This window comes from Suncus etruscus, chromosome 12 (assembly GCF_024139225.1).
Source record: "Suncus etruscus isolate mSunEtr1 chromosome 12, mSunEtr1.pri.cur, whole genome shotgun sequence".
In the NCBI taxonomy this organism is placed as follows: domain Eukaryota; kingdom Metazoa; phylum Chordata; class Mammalia; order Eulipotyphla; family Soricidae; genus Suncus; species Suncus etruscus.
This window is the reverse complement of record NC_064859.1, coordinates 21,832,870-21,851,233: the sequence shown is the minus strand read 5'-3', so window position 1 is coordinate 21,851,233 and position 18,364 is coordinate 21,832,870. Positions and strand designations below refer to the sequence as shown.

Here is an 18,364-nt window from a genome sequence, read left to right as displayed (position 1 = left end):
TGAATCTAGCAATACCAATGTCGGGTTGGGTCTTCCTGCTTTATCCATCATTCTTGCCTTCTTCATGAGAGCAGTTCAGCTGCAAAAAGGTCTGTTAACTTCCCCAAAGCAGATAGGCCAGTTTCACCATCTTTTATTAGATACAAAGCCATAAATTCTCCGATGCCCATGTGAGTCCTTTTAAGTACATAAACTCAGGTACATTCGGCAAAGGGCATCTGAAGGTGACATGAAGCAAAGTGCTGGGATGGTGATGCCTGGGTGGGGAGAGAAGTGGGGCAGGGAAGGCCCCCTGGGGGCTGGAGGTACAGGCACCACTTCAGAAACAAAACAAAAAAAGGCTCTCCACCCCTCTGTCTGATGTGCTTGGGGTGAGGGAAAGTGCCCCTCCAGGCTAGGCCTGGTGCAGCCTGCCCACTGCGGGGGGGGGGGGGGGGGGGGGGGGAGTTGGAGCAGGGCCAGTAGCGGTTCCTAGCAGCATTGCTCAGTAGGTGGCCTACTGGTGCCAGCCGTGAGTCAAGTATGTTTCCTGGGGCCTTGGCACCTGATTGCAAGAGCCCTAAGCCACACTTCCCTGGGGCCCTGCAGGCAGTGGCAGGGGAGCCTGCCTGATTGTCGGGGTGGTCTTGTAACTGACCAGGAGCTGGTTGCCTTAATTGGCCCTGGTAACCTCATTTTGACCTTATCCTCAAAGGACTGCAGATGAACACACTTGTCCAGGAATAAATACATACACACATTACTCAACTATATATACAGAGATGCAGGCCCAAGACAAGGTTGGCTAAGAACACAGCTACCAGGGGTGAAGAGAAGAGCCAGGCTTTAGGGTGAGGATAGGCACCAGGGTTTGACAGGCTGGACTGGCACAAACTTCACCGGTCAGGGTTAACTCCTCTGGTCTCTTAAGCCCTATACCCATTTGTGTTTTCATTCCAAGTCCATCAGGAGCTGGGTCTTTGGCACCAAATAGTCGCTCAGTTAAGGTACCTTAGAGGAACTTGGGTTTAGGGCACTCACCTCCATATCCTCAGTGGCCCAGAGGCTGGAGACCAGGACCAGGGGATCAGCAGAGGACAAAGCTAAATCATAGCTAAGAAGGGGGATGCCCCTCCCTTTTTAATTCCAATAAACTGCCTTGAAATCCACTCTAGGGGCACTAAAAAAATGAGCTGCTATGGTCCATCCTCTTGAGCCAGAAAAAGGCCTTAATTCTGAGCAGCCCAAATGCTCTCCTGCAGGAATCCAGAGAGTTAACAGCATTTCCTTTGTTTTCTGCCAGTGCTGCAATGAGGCAGCCTGAACAAAGCATGGAGTCCTCCAGCTAATATGCACCTGCTATGTGTTGGGGTCAGGCTGGGTGGCAGGAGAGGAGGTAGTCTGCCTGGGTTCCCTACAGGCCTGCCATCTTCTGTGGGGCAGTGCTCCTTTTGCATTTCATTGAGAGCCCTTGGGATGAGTGGCGAGGTGCTTCGAGATAGCAGGGTTCTTCATCTGTTCCCCATTCTTAGCTGTAGCTGTATGGTTGCCCAAGGGAACAAATGGTAGGTACATTCTAGCAAACAAAAGCTCCCCACTCAACATCAGGGCTCATTCCTGAAGATGCAAAGGGATGCGGGCAGGGGCTTGCAAACTGCTTGGTTTTCTAGGCATGCATGAAGGCCAGGGCATGAGGGTCAGGTCTGCAAGACACTCCCACATACCCTACCTACTTGGGTGGAAAGTGCAGGGCTGGGGATGGGATGAATTCCTGGAAAAAGCCAAATCTGAATGACATACTCTGCCCTCAGTGTCAAGGGAAAACATGCTGGAATCATCCTTCAGCATTGTCTCTTGCTCTGGCTCACTGCCCATGAGTCTAGAACTCCTTCCCAAGGTTGATGCCAGGGCTTCCTATGGCACTCACCTTGGAAGAAACTACCCAAACCCCTGTATTCAGGGACCCTGGCTTCCTGCGACAGAAAAAGTGCCTCAGTGGACAGAGTCAGACCAGGCAGGCATCCCTTTGTGCTTTGTCCAGGAAACGGGAGGGCAGCACCTCTGATCTTGGGGCAGTAGGGCATGGGCTAGAAAGGGTGGAGTGGGAGGGCAAAGCAGATGCTCGCCCTGAGCAACCAGCTCCTGTGAATGGGCCTCCACCTTTCCTGAAGGTCCTGGAGACAGAAAAGTTGTGCTTCTTCCCATGGCTCCTAGGGACCAGGCTGGGAAAATGGAGCTGATGGAGATGCAGTCAGCTGCTCTGGGGAAAGGGTGCCACACAGCCAAGGCTTCGTGCAGGAGTGGTGAGAGCTAACAACATGGTGGCCTTGGTAATTGGGGTTTACAACAGGCAAAACCAAGTGTCAATCCCAGGAGGGAAAGTCAACAGTGAAGACCCAGGACAGCCAGCTGTGGACTCAGGTTGCTGGGTCCACAGCTGAGCCTTTGGGCTCCTGGCTATGCAGGACTCAGGGTAACTCAGGGCTGGTTTTGGTGTCCAAACCAGGTTGTGGCAGAAAGTTGGGTTCCTGGAAAGGACTGAGAACTGGAGCATCAGCCAGGACCAGGAGCTGCTGAATGGTTTGGGCTGAGAGCAAATTCTGTTGAGAAGGAATTCTGAACAGGAATCTAGGTGGAGTTGCAAAGAGCTTCCCCAGGAAGGATTGGCAGGACCAACTGCGTTACTGTGGAAGTTCCAAGAGAAGGAACAGGGGACACCTGAGTCTTTGGAGCCAGCCTGGGCCTTTGGAAACCAGGTGAGGGCCAGCAAAAAGGTCCACTGGTGTGGAAAAGGTCCACTGTGGGCCACAGCCCAGTCTTCAGCCCAGTCCACACAACCAGGGGATATTGCAGGGCAGGTCCAAGCTCTGCCTTGGCCCAATAGGGCTGGCACCTTGTTCTAACCAGCCTTCTTGTACATGGCCCAGGGCATTACAGTTACTCCCTCTACAGCCTTGAAGATGCAGAGGCTGCACTCCTGCCTCGGCACCTGGGCTGGGCAGTTCTTGAGGGCATAAACTGCTGCTCAGCACCTACCAGAGGCTCTGGACTGGAGGGAAACACAGAGGCACCTGCTTGCTTGGAAGGGAGCCCTGGGCTGCTCTGGTGGTGGTGGTGGTGGTGGTGGTGGTGGTAGGGGAAGGGGTTTTCCCTCCAGCAGTGCAACTAACTGCTCAACCTGACCCTTTCCATCCCTGGGAGAAATTATCGGGTGACATGCTTCTCTTCTGAGCCTGCTCCCTCATCGCATCATTCTTTGTCCCCCCACTTTCAGCTGACCACACAGTGGTGTTAACCTTGGAGACCATGGACCAGAGCCCAGGAGCATAGTCTCAGGGGGGAACAGGGAAGGAGGACAGAGCCCCTGCCAAGTCTAATTACCTTATGGTGTCCCCTAGCTGGAGCCCAGCAAGATGCCCCCCACTCCTACCACTCCCTGCCACCCCTCTGCCATGGGAGCCCAATCCTGAGCAGCTGAGGAGACAATGGTTATTGCAGTCTCAGGCAAGCGCTGACACCAGGTGCTGGTGGTGACTAAACTCCTTGCTGGCTATGCCCCAAGGCTGTTCCATGGGCATGGGGTCAGAGGGCAACTGTGGTTGGGGTCCCTGGAGCCCATGGGAGGTCTGTGCTCCACATTGCAGAAGATGGTCAGGGACTATCCACCCTTTGCTGGCAGCCAGGGATGATTAGTTCACATCAGGTTCCCTCTGAAGGTCCAAAGAGAAAGTGGGGTCTGGGGCTGGCAGGGGCACTGCCGCCCCCTCCCGGGGTTAGCAGCCACCTTCCACCTTGACGTGCAGGATCTTCGAGAAGCCAGGCCTCCTCCGCAGGGCCTGCAGGTCAAACATGGGGTTACTTCCCCATCTGGCCAGAATGGATGTGTGATGGGGTCCCAGGACACCCAGGACACAGCCCCACGGGGACATCCATCACCTCTGGTCTCCAGTGACCCCAGAGCCAGCGCCTCACCTGAAGTTTCGTCACCATGTCCTCGAATAGTTTCTGTGCCTCAGGACTGCTGGGCTCTTTGAAATAATCGGCGATCCCAATCTGGACCACGATGGACTTGAGGTTCCGGCAGATGCCTAGAGAAAGGGGGATTGGGAGTCCCATGATGGGCCTGGCAGTTGCTCTACCCTCCCATTAAGTAATGAAACTGAAGCCTACTGAAGGGTGGGGCATCTGGGCCACCAACTGGGTGCAGAGAAAGCAGACCCAGGTCTTTGAGAGGCTGCACATGGACAGAGAGAAGGAGCAGGGTGAGGCCACGCAGCAAAGGCTGTCATAACTGGTGGAGACAAATTGCAACTGTAAGGGCTCTCAAATCCTCCCTGGTAGAGTGCATTATGCTGTAGCCTAACACTGGGAAATGATGACATAGACAGGGGTTGTCTTGGCTGGAGTGTATAGATGAAACAGACTAGTTGGGAGCAGAAAGCTTAAGAGATGAGCCAATGCTTTAAAGTGAGGAGACAAAGAGCAAGGCCAGGAGGCTGAAGGTCAGGAGGTCAGCAATTTGCAAGGTGAGATGTTAGCTAGCTCCCTGGGGTGGGGCAATGAGACTTAAGTGGGAAGAAGAGGTTCATCCAAAGCCACTGGCACTTTCTTCTTTCCCTCCAGGGAGTTATGTAATAAGGTCGGGGAGCCTTTGGCACTCAAGTCACAGGCCCATGGGCCAAATGGTCCTGGATGATGAACTCATCTGGCTAAGTAGCTGAGCTAGGCACCCTGTGTCCTTAGTAGAGACAGGTAGATGACTGAATATCATGGAGTGAGCAGGGAAGAGAGAAAAGAGGAGCTTCACCTGGAGAATAGTCTCTGGGCTGGCACATGAGATTCGAAGTCCTCCCACCTACTCTAGAAAGCCAGCTCAGAGGGAGAAAAATATCCCATGGCTAATAGACAGGATAAAGGCCAGCTCAGTCTAGCCCCTGAAACTGTGCTCTTATACCATCACTTCTGTTGCCCTAGGCCACAGGCTCTGTAAGGAGAGGGAAATGGGCAGGGAGGGGGGGCAGATGCAGCTTCCCCACTCATATCTGTAGAATTGAATTTCGACCAGATGCAAGCAGATCTGTGCCCCACTGGCTTCAAAAGGACAGGCTATTGACTGAGTCTGAGCCACAAGAATCGATGTTTCTCTCCTTCCTTCCTCCCTCCCTCCCTCCCTCCCTCCCTCCCTCCCTCCCTCCCTCCCTCCCTCCCTCCCTTCCTTCCTTCTCCAATTTTTGGATCACACCTGGTCACACTCAGGGGTTATGCCAGGCTCTGCATTCCAAAATCACTCCTGGCCAGCTCGGGGACCATGTGGAATGCCAGGGATTGAACCTGGGTCCATTCTGGGTCAGCTGCGTGCAAGGCAAATACCCTACCACTGTGCTACCACTCTGGCCCCTAGAATAGATATGTTTCTTGCTAACAACAGTTAAAGGAGACAGATGACCCAGCCCAGCACTCCCCATCACTCACTGTTGAAATGCAGCAGGGCTTTGGGGGTAACAGGAGTAGCTGTGAGCACGAGCATCTCCAGCCCCTTCAGGCCTTCACGGCAGACCTCAGCCGCAACCTCCTGGGTGATCTCCGACACGTGGTCCAGCTCCAGGACCTGCAGTCGCATGCAGTTTCTCGCTGGGAAGGTGGGAGAGATGGGAGCTGTTGACCCTCGCCCAGCCCTTCTAACCTTTACAGCAGTGGTCCTGAAACTACGAATTGCAGGCCACATATTGTATTTGTTCCTGTTTTGTTTCTTCCCTTCAAACTAAGATACATGCAGTGTGCATAGGAATTTGTTCATAATTTTTGTTTTTACTATAGTCTGGCCCTCCAACAGTCTGAGGGACAGTGAACTGGCTCCCTGTTTAAAAAGTTTGAGGACCCCTGCAAGTTTACAGGATGCCCCTTCCCAGTCACTGAGTCAACTCTCCAGGATTCTACACCTCGGGGCTATGCCCATGCCTGCTCCCTACCATGCCCCACCCAGTCCCAAGGAAAGACTTACCAAGGGAAGACTTACCAAGTGATGCCAGGCCCTGCACCCCACAGCCAGCACCCCCAACCCCCAGGGCCCGGAGGTGAGGCCAACAACGACCAATCATCTGCAGACAACGGTTACTGAAGCGCGTGGGCTGCTGGCTGGAGAAGGGGGGAAGGCTGTCAGGAGGTAGTTTGGTTGTGTAACACCCAAATCTGCTCCCTTTGGTCTTAGCTCGGGGGAAAAGCCAAATGCCCAGATGCTTAAGTCAAAACTAGTGACCGGTGCCTGAGTAACAAACCCACCATCCTTGCCACTCATCCCCACCCTACTGGCAGTGAACCTCTCACTCCTCCACTCACTCATTCGCCAGCAGTTCTCTAGTGGCCCAACAAGCGAGCGAGGCCCTGGAGAAGTGTGGGATGGGGACACAGCAGACATGGTCCCTGTGTCCACAGGGTGAACATCCTGGCGTGGAGGTAGGTGGCCTGAGAATTTCTTCAGTATGATCATACGCTTTTAAGACCTAAAATCTCTCAATGTTGTTGTGTTTTCCAGATAAAACGAAAAGAACTAGGTCTATGAGACGAGGCTTCATGTTTTTATGCTGCTTTTCTTTACACTTAGCCTTGGCTCAGTCTTGCCCATCACTCATACCAAACTCACTGAATCCTGGGATAGTCACCCCTCTACATTCTTCCAGGCCAATGGGTATCTGCCATGCCATGCACTGGGGTCTAGGGATATGGACACAAATGTGCCAGTCTTGGCCCAAGAATGGGTATAAGCTTAGACTGCCAGACTATGAAGGGATCAGAAGAAGGTAGTGTGGGCAGAGGAGAACAGTGGTCCCATGTGCTAGTGCCCAGGTGGCCTGAAAGGCCTGGGTGCTGTTCTAGGGATAAAGAAGGCTTGGTGGGGTGTTCAGAGAGCAGGAAAGATGGTACCATGTGGCTGAGGGGCTCCAACTGCACCAAGTGCTTTCACAAGCTGCATTCTCTAAATGCTCTGTTTCACGCAGCATCCAGGGACCACAGCTCCCCAAACTGCTTATCATATGCCTGTTTCTAGCTGGCACTATTCGGCAGTTTCTGGGGTCTGGCAGGCTTTTGAGCCAGCAGCTGTCCTGATATGGGAGAGCTCCTATGACCAGAAATGAACTGGCTCAAGACACACTGCTCATGTCTTGCTCTACCATATCATGACTCCAGGTGGGATGTTTACCAAGCCCTGAACTGATCATCAGAGCACAGAGATCGGAGGAGTGAATCCTCACCCTGTGTTTATGGAGTGGGCCTAGATCTGCTTAGCCTCACCCCCTCATCCCCAATCCCCTCACTCTTCCAAAGAGGGCTCACCAGGGATGAAGTGGCGCCACTTGGAGGGAGACAATTTCTCTGCAGCCTGCACCAAGCGCCCAGATGACCTCGTGGCCTACAGGGTCCGTGGCACTCCTGTGAAAAGACAGACCTGGGAAGGCCCACTCAGGAGTCTTCTTCCCTCTTCCCTGGCACCATAGAGCTCTTGGGTCCCACTGCTTGAGAACCCTTTAAAAGCAGCACCCAGGGATTTCTTGAGGCCAAGGCAAGACTGACCCAGCACACTCACCTGTAGGTGACAGCCTGCAGGGCGCGGCAGTAGCAGCTGGCCAGCCAGAGTGAACGGTCAGTGAGGATGTTGGGACAATGAGAGATGCGTAGGATCAGCAGGTTTCCCCCTGCCGCCTTCAGCAGGGACTCCAGCCCTGCTTCCAGGCAGCCCCTGGGGAAGGCCACGAGGTCAGAGTGCTGTGGCCAACACCACCTCCTTGAAGAAACACTTTCCAGCCCCTGACCTCACCGGGTGCTCCGGGCATACTCCTCTTTGCTCTCCTTCTTGCCCCGCTGCCGGGGCTTCAGGTTCTGCAGGGTCAGGGAATGCGCTTGGGTACACCACTGAGACAGCATGGCCAGGAACTGTGGGAAGAGGGTGGCCTTGAATGTGGGGGCTAGAGGAAGATATGTCAGGGAGTCACACTGCATCTGGTGTGTGTGTGTGTGTGTGTGTGTGTGTGTGCGTGTGTCCATGTTAGGATGAGGAGTGAGCAGCAGGGGTGGCAGGAGGCAGGGACAGACACCTTGGAGCAGACTCGAGCATTTTCCAGCAGCACGCGGGTCCAGACAGCAGGGTGGCGGGCCACAAAGCGCCAGTCGCGACAGACCTCAGCCGCATGCAGCAGCGTGCGGGTGTCCAGGTAGGTGAAGATGCAGAAGAGCGCGGCCCGCATCTTGAGGATCTCTGGGCTGATGACCTCGTTGGAGCGGGAGGGGCTGCCCCTCTCTGCCCGGGCGCCCCGCCCACTGCTGCCCTCTGGCCGCGCTGCAGACACCAGAGGGGCCAGATCAGTGGGGGCGTGTGGGGGGTGTGGGTGCTGGGAAAGGGTGAGAGAGGACTGTGCCTGGAAGATCCAGCAACTTGGGAGAAAGGAGGGGGGCCTCTGGCTTCCCCTCTTCTGGATTGTGCAGCTCAAGGTCTGCAAAAGAGAGCAGGTGGTCTTTCCCTCAGAGAACTCACTCGGTGAGATCCTCCACCATAATCTGAATTAACACACTAATGAAGGCCATGGAGTCAGGTAGGGGAGAAAAGGGCTTCGAGGGCTGGGCATGGCTGGATGGGAAGCTGGAAACAGATTTAGGAAGAGGCAGGCAGGGTGGGGACAGGGAGGTGCAGGGTCAATGTGGGGACAGGCTCTCAGGATCCAGAGCCACCCCACAGCTACTCTCCTGTGTGCCACTGAGCCTGCCCTGTGCCCATTGAGCAGGTCCTGCCAGGTCAGAGAGGCTCCGTGCAGCTAGAAGGGAGATGCTGAGCCAAGTACCAGGACGGTCTCAATCTGTGTGTCCCTGGAAAGAAAAGGCCCCCTGCCCACTGCACCTCCTTCCCGTGGCTCACCTGACAGCCGACTGCTCAGTGGCCCTGACACAGCAGGCCCCGAGCGGGGGGCCTCTGAGGGGCCCTCAGCCTCTGATTCAGTGGTTCGGGAGCCCACGTCTGAGACATCCCCCTCCTCGCCCTCTGTGCTGTGCCGGCGGGGTCTCCGCTGCCAGTTCTGGATGGCCTGGCGCCGCAAGCCAGAACTTCGTGGGGGCTGTACCCGCTCTGAGCTGCCATTAGCAGCCTGAGCCCGTGAGCCCAAGCCTCCTGGGCCACTGTCCTCTGGGGTCGTGTCTTCTGGCCTGGGCAGCTCCAGGCTGTCACTGTCGTAACAGACTGAGCTCTGGGAGGCAGTTGGGTTGCGGCCGGAAGCCCTGAGATGGAATAAAGCAGTTGTGAGAAGCAAGGACACCTGGCCTGCTTTGTCTCCCCCACCACCCTGACCACCAGGCAAGGACACCCCACTGGCCCCTGATTTCTCAGAATACCCTGAGTGGAAGGCAGACAGAGGAGATCCCAGGCAGATGGGGAAGGTGAGAAGGAAGTGCCGGTGGCCTTGGATGGACCGTCATCCAGCGGGTTGGCCAGGGCACAGTGCGGGTCAGAGGGGCTGCGTGGGGTGGCTTACCCGGTGCCAGGGGAGGAGCCGTGCCGTGCCAGTGCGTATGGCACAGCAGTGCCCGCATGGTGCTCTCGCTGTGTGCCCAGAGCAGGAGGGAAAGGGGGCAGAGGAAGCAAGAGGATGAGAAGCAGCAGGAGAAACAGGGCACATGATGGAGGGGAGGAGAGGAGAGAGAATAAGGAAAAAGGTTGGGAAAGATGGAGAGACAGACAGACAGGCCAGGTCCCCACTCCCTCCCCAAATCCACCTTGCACCCCAGACCCGGCTGGAGGCTTTTGGGGTTTCACTGGCAGAATCAGGTCCTTGAGGATCAGGCCATTGGATCCCACTGCATTAAGGCCTAGGGCAGTGATGGCTAACCTTTTTGAACCCGAGTGCCCAAACTGCCGCATAAAACTAAAGATTTTCCTTAAAAGTGCCAGCACCTCAATTAAACCTTAATAACAAGTTTTAGTATCTAAAAACTATGCGGCATGCGCCACATATCTTAATTGCAGACCTTCCCGCATGCCAGCTGCAAGGCCTTCGCGTGCCACTGCTGGCACGTAGGGGGTTGGGAACTTGGTCTCCTCAGAGGCATGCCCCTCTCCTGGACCCCTTCTTTGTGGAGAAGAGCCGACAAAGGAAGCCCGGGGTAGGACAAGGGTGTTGTGGAAGCACTCACCATTCTGCCTGGACCCCGGGCACCTGGCCCAGCAGCACTGCCCCCACCTCCACGGCCCAGGCTGGCACTGGGCGTGCTGCCACAGCTGCTGCTGATGACCTGCAGCTGCCGCTCAGCCCGGTCGGCCCGTTCCAGGAGCTCCTCAATGAACTGCTGCAGCCGCAACTTGGCACTGGCCTCCCGGGCCGCTGTCTCCTTCAGGAACTGGTCAATCTGTACCACCTCCCTGGGCCCAAAGCAGTCTCTTACCCTAGTGCCTTAGCCTGGCTGCCCACCCACTCTCCGGAAAGATCTGGGCAGTGGGTAGAGATGTGAGCACAACTGCCCTCGGTTGTCTGCTCACAGCCATCTGGGTACATGCAAAACTGGCCCAGGTACACACAGCAAAGTAGCACATTCAGAGAGAGGCTGGCAGACACACCAAGACACATGCTCGCACCTCACCTGCACAGGCATAAATACACACCTAGACAGCTCACCACACAGACACACTAAGAGAACTGGCAGTCACACCTCCTTCCTCTGGAAACATAGCACAGTCACACACTCATCCACACACTCAGTGTTCATGCTCAGGCCATCCCACTGACATACTAATACACACACACTTTCAGAAACATTCTCAGATGCAGAAGCTATGTGGTGCCCATCTCCAGGGACTGCATGTATACAGAGCATAACGTATAACCCTGTATCTGCTCCCAAGTAAATTCACAGTTGTTTGTAAAGCCATTCAACATTTACTGAGCACCTTATAGGGGCCAGGTACTGTCCTTGCCATGGGCATACAGCAGTAGACAGAGCCAAAATAAAAATCCCAGCCCACATGGAGAGTATATCACAGAGGCCACAGGTTATGTATATCTATTTATGAAATGCTGCACCTCAGATGTTCATCTGAGAAGTGAGCAGAAGCCAGCAAAGCTACCTGGGAAGGAGCAAGCAAGCAAACAAAACAAAAGAGAAGGAAATCCCTGAAATCCAGTGAGAAAATATTTAAAAGAAAATGTCAGGTCCTTGGGGATCGGCCACTGGATCCCACTGCACTAAGACCCGGGGTGGGGGGTGGGTTGGGACATGGTCTCCTCAGCAATACTTCGAAAGAGTTTCCCAAATTTGCGTGTCATCCTTGTGCAGGAGTCAAGCTAATCTTCTTTGTATCATTCCAATTTAGTATATATATAAGCGAGCACTGACTTTGGGGGGTGTGTGTGTGTGTGTGTGTGTTTGGTTTTGGGGCCACACCTGGTGACGCTCAGAGGTTACTTCTGGCTATGCACTCAGAAATCGCTCCTGGCTTGGGGGACCATATGGGACACCGGGGATCGAACCGTGGTCTGTCCTAGGTTAGTGAGTGTAAGGCAGATGCCCTATCACTTGCGCTATCACTCAGGCCTGGAGCACTGGCTTTGAAGGCTTTTCCTTCTTCGTTTGGTTTTGGGCCACACCCAGCTGTGCTCAGGCTTACTCCTGCCTCCTTGCTCAGGGACCACTCCTGGCAGTGTTTGGGAAACAATGCGTGGTGCTGGGATCAAAATCAGGTCAGCTGTGTGCAAGGCAAGACTTGAGGGCTCTGCCATCTATATCCTCTCTCCTTCTCCTGCCTCACCAAAGAGCTTTCTTATAAGTAGAGCAGGAAAGGAGCAGAAGCTTAAGAACTGAAAAGCAGGGTTTTGACAAGGTGAGAGAAATGACATTGTGTGATGACCCCACAGACAGTGCAAATCTGAAGGCAGCAAGAAGAATCAAACCATGCTGTTCAGTGTCCACAAGGGAGAGGGGTTTGGTGCCTGAATATAGGGGCTGGGCTGGGCTAGAGGATGGAGAAGGAAAGTCTGCCCAGGAATGTACAAATGTACCGATTCCACTGAGTCCCAGAGGCATGGTGTCCTGGCCCGCACACAGGCTAAAGACCCTAAAAGATCCCGTGTTGTCTAGCCACAGCCTCAGGCAGGCACAGTGAAAGCCACATACATGCTCAGGAACATTTGCAGCATAACACAAACATTGGCGGTGCACACACATGCGCGCAGAGGCCCCTAAATGCACACACGCAAACATACACACATGCACGCACGCCCCTGCGGGCCCACTCACTGCTGCTTGCGGCTCAGCTCCTGCTCCTTGTGCACCAGGTCCTGCTTGAGCGAGGCCAAGAGCTCCACGCTCACGTCCACCTGGCGAGACAACTCGGAGGCGCGCTCCTCCAGCTCCTCCTTCTCGCGGCCCAGCCGCGCGCTCTCCTGGCGCGCCGTCTCCAGCTCGGCCGCCTTGCGCTCCAGCTCGGCCTGCAACCGGCCCACCTGGCCGGCGATCTTCTGCTCCACCTCCTCGCTCAGCCGCTCCAACCGCCGGTCCACCTCCAGCTTCTCCAGCGCGCGGATCTTGAGGCGCGCCAGGCCCTCCTCGTAGGCCACGTCGGCCGGCGAGGGCGAAGCGGGCGAGGCGGACGCGGGGCCCGGGCCCGAGCCGGGGGGCGGCGTGGAGCAGGCCGACGAGGCCACCGACTTGCGCGCGAACAACTCCCCGAGAGGGATCTCGATCTCGCGGAGCGCGTAGCGCGCGGCGGCGGGGACGAGGCCCGGCTCGGCCAGTTCCTCGCACGGCAGGCCGGCGGGCACCAGGTCCCCGGGGAAGTGTGCCAAGGGCGCGTGGTGATGGTGGTGGTGCAGCAGGTGCGGGGCCGCGCCCGCCGTGCCCGCCGTGGCCTGCTCCTTGCCCTGGAACGACGTGCTCTCGAAGACCTCGCGCCGTGCACCGGGCACGGCCAGCAGGGCCGCGGGCTCGGGGGCCAGGGGGAAGGCCGAGGCGGCGGCGGCGGTGCCGTCGCAGATGCTGTTGGTCTTGGAGAGGATGTAGAGCGTCTCGTAGGTGTGGCTGTACTCCAGGTGAGCGCGCAACGACGACAGGCTGCGGAAGCGCTTGTGCTCCCCGCAGCGCGGGCAGCGGTACGGCAGGTCCAGCGAGGCCATCGCCCCGCCGCCGTCCGCCCAGCGCCCCGGCTCCACCGTGCCAGCCCACGCCGGCCGCTCAGCCGGGCCCCCGCGCGCTCATGGGGCGCTCCCTGCGCGCGGGGAAGGAAAGCCAGGCCGCTGCAGCAGGGTTGGGCAGGCTCGGGCAGGCTCCAAGGCTCCTAGGCTCCGGGGCTGGGGTGCTAAGGGAAGAGGGAAGGAGGAAAGAAGGAGGGAGGTCTCAGGAGGGAGGTCTGGGAGAAGCCCTGTTCCCAGCCCCATGGAGTGAACTCTCTCCGGTCCCCCTGAGACGCTGACCAGGACCTAGAGTGTCTGTGGCACCTAGTGGAGGGCAATGACCTGACTTCAGGGTTGCTTTGGCCTGTGCGGCTGCTCCCTGTGCAGATGCTCAGACTTGGCAAGAGAAATGATATGTTCTTTGGGCCCGAGAGAGTGTAGTGGGTAAGGCGCTTGCTTACTAACTACACCCAGCGTTTGAGTCTCAGAGCCCCATAGCACCTCCGGAGCAACAGCGGGAGTGATACCTGAACACTTCTGAGTGTCCCCCCCCCCAAAAAAAAAATATATATCCTCCCCTCAAGGTTTGTGAGCGATAGATGAGTGGGTAGGGCATTTGCCTTGCAATGTGGCTGACCTCGGTTGGATCCCCAGCATCCCCTATGGTCCCCCCGAGCCTGCCAGGAGTAATTTCTGAGTACCGAGCTAGGAGTAACCCCTGAGCGCAACCGTGTGTGGCCACAAAACAAACAAACAAAAGATACTTATTCATAGGGCCAGAGCTATAGGACAGAAGGTACAGAGGGGGCTTGCCTTGCATGCAAGCCAACCTAGGTTCCATCCCTGCATCCCATATGGTCCCTGAGACCAAGAAGATAATTCTTGAGTGCAGAGCCAGGAGTAAGTCCAGAGCATTACTGGGTGTGGCCAGAAGCAAACAAACCAAAAATATTTATTGGGCAGGGATGTGGCTCAGTGGTAGAACTCTTACTGCATAGCACCAAAAGAACAAAATCTGTATTCCTGTCATTGTAAACCACACCTATCAGACAGGCTGCACTACCAAGCAGTCACTTCACCCAGTGCCTGCATCTCTGCTTCTTCTACTCCAGGGACCACGTCCTTCCTTTGGTTTCTCTTCTAGATGGGTATTTAGTAAACAATCCTGCCCTGACCTCTGCCCCAAGGACATCTTTGCCACCCTCAGATCTCTTCCAGCACAAACCACCCTTCTTCCTGTCATCCTAGCCATTTTCACACTATTGCCTGCTATCCACACCTCCAGTTGTCTGGCTTCTGGCCTCAAACTTCTAGGATTGCTATCCTACACCTCAGAGTCATCTTCACTACTTACAATCCAGCTTCACCCACCCTGTGCTGTCACTGCATTCCCGAGTCCCAGATTCCTGCTAAGCCTACAGTTCAATTCTCCTCAGCAGTATTTGCACTTTTGGTGCTTGGCTTATTGCTTCTTCCCCTGTCTTCTAAGGCTTCCCTGATGCTACCGTGCTTGAATTCTCTGACTCCTCTTGCTGCCTTTTATATCTTCCTCTCCCCTTGCCCCTTCAGTCAAGCCTCTGCCCAGGCAGTTTGGTTTATTCCCACCTTGAAGCCATTGACTCTGCTTTTCTATCCATATTCCTACTCTAGCCTCCAGATTGCCTCTGTCATTTCTATGTATGGGCAAATGTTTGTTCCCTTTGCCAGCCCAGAATGCAGTCCTCCCCCTGTAACAATTTGTTCTGATCTTGGGGACATACCTTTCCCACTTTCTCAGTCCATGCAGTTAATGGTCCATTTTTGGATGAAGAGGAAAAATGTGACATAGTCCTGGCATGAGCATCCCAGAGACAATCCCCCGAGCCTTTGCTCATTGAGTCAATGAACTTGGTTTCCAGATATTTCTAGGAACCACTGGAGGAAGCCATCCTATCGATTGGAAAGGGATTCAAATGATAAAAACCAGAGTTTGCAACCTTTTTCTATCTCCCAGTTAGCTGAAGACCAGTTTAAACTATGAAAATAATTTGGTGCCTGTGATTGGCAAGTCTTGGGTTAATATCTCAGGTGCAAGGGCCCAGAGAGATAGCACAGCGGCGTTTGCCTTGCAAGCAGCTGATCCAGGACCAAAGGTGGTTGGTTCGAATCCTGGTATCCCATATGGTCCCCGTGCCTGCCAGGAGCTATTTCTGAGCAGACAGCCAGGAGTAAACCCCTGAGCACTGCCGGGTGTGACCCAAAAACAAAACAAATATATCTCAGGCACACAATGATCTAGATGCTCTAGGGACACCATAAGGACTCTTTTCCTTGTTCTTACCCAAAGAGAGGACAGGAAGAAACAGCCCCGGGCAGCTCCAGGTTTACATTCCACCAGCTAAACACAGGCCCTGCTGGAGTGGCTGCACTGGCCTGAGCTGAGAAATGTCCTATCTGGAATGTTAAATATGCTCCCCTGGAACCAGGGAGTGGGATCAGCCATCCCTAAACTGGGGGTAATGTTTCTTTGAGGGAAAAGAGGGAATCTACCTACAAAGAGGGACTGCAGTCAGAAAGCAAAATCAGTATTACCATGTACAATATACTCTTGACTGGTCAAGATCTAAAGATTCCTCTTCTCAGATGATTAACTATTTTCTGGTGTTTTGGATTTTTTTAGGTTGTGTGTTTTTGTTGTTGGTAAGCTACAACTACTGGTGCTTAGGGCTTACCCCAGACTCTGTGCTCAGGGATCAGTCCTGGGGAGCTTGGGGACCATATGGGACACAGGAGATTGAACATGGGTTGGCTGTGTGCAGGGCAAGCACCCTATCAGCTCTGGCTCTGAGGCCATTTCCTGTTTATCATACTGCCTTCATAATACCCCTCCCCCCAAAAGACTCCCAAACACTTAAAACACACTTGTCCCATCTCTAGAAAGAGCCGTTTCAAGTTCTTATTTATTTATTTATTCATTTATTCATTTATTTTTGTTTTTTGGGTCACACCCGGCAGCATTCAGGGGTTACTCCTGGCTTCATGCTCAGAAATCGCTCCTGGCAGGCTCAGGGGACCATATGGGATGCCGGGATTCAAACCGATGACCTTCTGCATGAAAGGCCTTACCTCCATGCCATCTCTCCGACCCCTCAAGTTCTTATTTATAACATCCAGTTCAAACTCAAGTTCTTGTGGTCTTTTGACTTATGGCCAGACTACAATAATAGTGGTAAAATTGGAGCTGAAATAACAAAAAACTACCAGTTGATGTGGACCAGGAGATAGTACAGAGAGTAAGGCACTTGCCTTACAGGCGGCCAATCTGTTTTGATTCCTAGCACTTCATATCGTCCCTGAGTACCACTAAGAATTCCTGAGTTCCTCGTAATGTGGCCCCCAAGATAACACCAACAAAGAGACCAGAGACCAGAGGTCTCTTTGTTGAACACCAGTTGAAGAGGAGTAATAATTAAAGAAAAACAGTTCCCTTGCTCAACCAGATGGTGAGCATGATGAGGTTTACCTGCTCATCAAGTCGGAGAGCAACCCAGTACTTTAAACTCTATGGTCACCATTATGGGGTCACCTCCCTTTTGGGGCACATAGGAGTGGAGTTTCCTAGTTTACCTTTTTTCTTTCGAGTACATTAGAAGGCGTGAAGTCAATTTGCATTCAATCATCCCAAAGCTATTCACCAAAGTAGACTTCACACTGAAAGTTATGTTTCTGGGACTGAAATAGGATATTTGTTTTGCAGGTGGCTGACATAGGTTCAATCCCCAGCACCCCTTATGGTCTTCTCAGCTTGGAGTCATCCCTGAGTACAGAGCCAGGAGTAAGCCCTGAGCACAGCTAGGTAAGGCCCCAAAACAAATTAAAAAGTAAGTTACAATTATTTGAGGGGTGGGAGGCTTGTAGCCACACCTAAGTTCAAAGTCTACCCTGGACTCAGTACTTGCAGTGCTAGGGATCAAACCTGGGGCACATACAAAGATATACTCCAGCCCTTTAAGCTATCTCCCTAGCCTGAGTGAAAATAATATTTTTGTTTGTTTGTTTTTGGGCCATACCCAGCGGCACTCAGGGGTTACTCTTGGATCTGCACTCAAAAATCACTCCTGTAGGCTTGGGGGGTGGTATCCATATGGGATGTCACGGACTGAACTTGGATCAGCTGCATGCAAGGCAAATGTCCTACCCACTGTGCTATCACTCCAGCATTTAAAGTGAAAAACGGGGCCGGAGAGATAGCATGGAGGTAAGGCATTTGTCTTTCATGCAGAAGGACGGTGGTTCGAATCTCGGCATCCCATATGATCCCCTGTGCCTGCCAGGGGAGATTTCTGAGCATAAAGCCAGTAGTAACCTCTGAGCACTGCTGGGTGTGACCCAAAAACCAAAACCAAACCAAAACAAAATAAAGTGAAGAACAATTTTTTTTTTTGTTTTTTTGGGCCACACCTGACAGCGCTCAGGGGTTACTCCTTGGTATGCACTCATAAATCGCTCTTGGCAGGGCTAGGGGACCACATGGGATGCTGGGAATTAAACCCAAGTCCATCCTGGGTTGGCCGCATGCAAAGCAAATGCTCTACTGCTAGGCTATCTCTCTGGCCCAAAGTGAAAAAAAAAATTTTTTTTGGTTTTTGGGCCACACCCAGCAGCGCTCAGGGGTTACTCCTGGCTCTGTGTTCAGAACGTAACCCTGGCAGGCACGGGGGACCATATGGGATGCCGGGATTCAAAACAACCACCTAAGGTCCTGGATCAGCTGCTTGCAAGACAAACACCGCTGTGCTATCTCTCCAGCCCCACCCCAAATTTTTTATTTTGGTTTTTAGTTCACACCCGGAAGCGCTCAGGGGTTACTCCTGGCTCTATGCTCAGAAATCCCCCCTGGCAGGCACAGGGGACCATAAGGGATGCCGGGATTTGAATCACCAACCTCCAGCGTGCAAGGCCTTACCTCCATGCTAACTCTCTGGCCCCAAAAATCTTAAGTCAAGTCCCTATTAATAACTTTGGGGCAGGAAGAGGTGGTTGGCTCCTAGCAATAGGTTTTAAGTGTCAGAGACACTTGCTGGAGACACTCCAAATGTCTAGACACACTACTTTTTGCAAGACACATTCCTTTTTCTGTGGCCCCTGGTTGAACCACTGACATTAAGTACTGTCACCCCACCCCCATCTTCTACATAACTTTACCTTGGGGTAAGACCTGCCCATTTCTGGGAGGAGTCTTGGGGAGGTCTCAAAAGGTTTGC

The 18,364-nt window shown here is 53.9% G+C and overlaps 1 protein-coding gene and 1 non-coding gene across 2 annotated transcripts in view; both read right to left on the bottom strand.

Annotated features, from left to right (window-relative positions):
- Positions 1 to 113: 113 nt before the first annotated feature.
- FBXO41 (F-box protein 41) overlaps positions 114 to 18,364 on the bottom strand; it is a 35,773-nt gene continuing 17,522 nt past the window's right edge. The window contains exons 2-13 of the mRNA XM_049785044.1: positions 12,250 to 13,306; positions 10,153 to 10,378; positions 9,495 to 9,562; positions 8,885 to 9,240; positions 8,070 to 8,311; positions 7,793 to 7,908; positions 7,562 to 7,714; positions 7,312 to 7,407; positions 5,996 to 6,114; positions 5,452 to 5,610; positions 3,952 to 4,067; positions 114 to 3,815 (exon numbers count right to left, since the gene is read on the bottom strand). Coding sequence (XP_049641001.1) covers positions 3,753 to 3,815; positions 3,952 to 4,067; positions 5,452 to 5,610; positions 5,996 to 6,114; positions 7,312 to 7,407; positions 7,562 to 7,714; positions 7,793 to 7,908; positions 8,070 to 8,311; positions 8,885 to 9,240; positions 9,495 to 9,562; positions 10,153 to 10,378; positions 12,250 to 13,124 — 2,589 coding nt within the window. The 5' untranslated portion in view covers positions 13,125 to 13,306 and the 3' untranslated portion in view covers positions 114 to 3,752. The remainder of the gene's footprint in view (positions 3,816 to 3,951; positions 4,068 to 5,451; positions 5,611 to 5,995; positions 6,115 to 7,311; positions 7,408 to 7,561; positions 7,715 to 7,792; positions 7,909 to 8,069; positions 8,312 to 8,884; positions 9,241 to 9,494; positions 9,563 to 10,152; positions 10,379 to 12,249; positions 13,307 to 18,364) is intronic.
- On the bottom strand, positions 11,245 to 11,349 carry LOC126025294 (U6 spliceosomal RNA). The gene has a single exon (XR_007501320.1). It is a non-coding gene; the product is annotated as a U6 spliceosomal RNA (small nuclear RNA).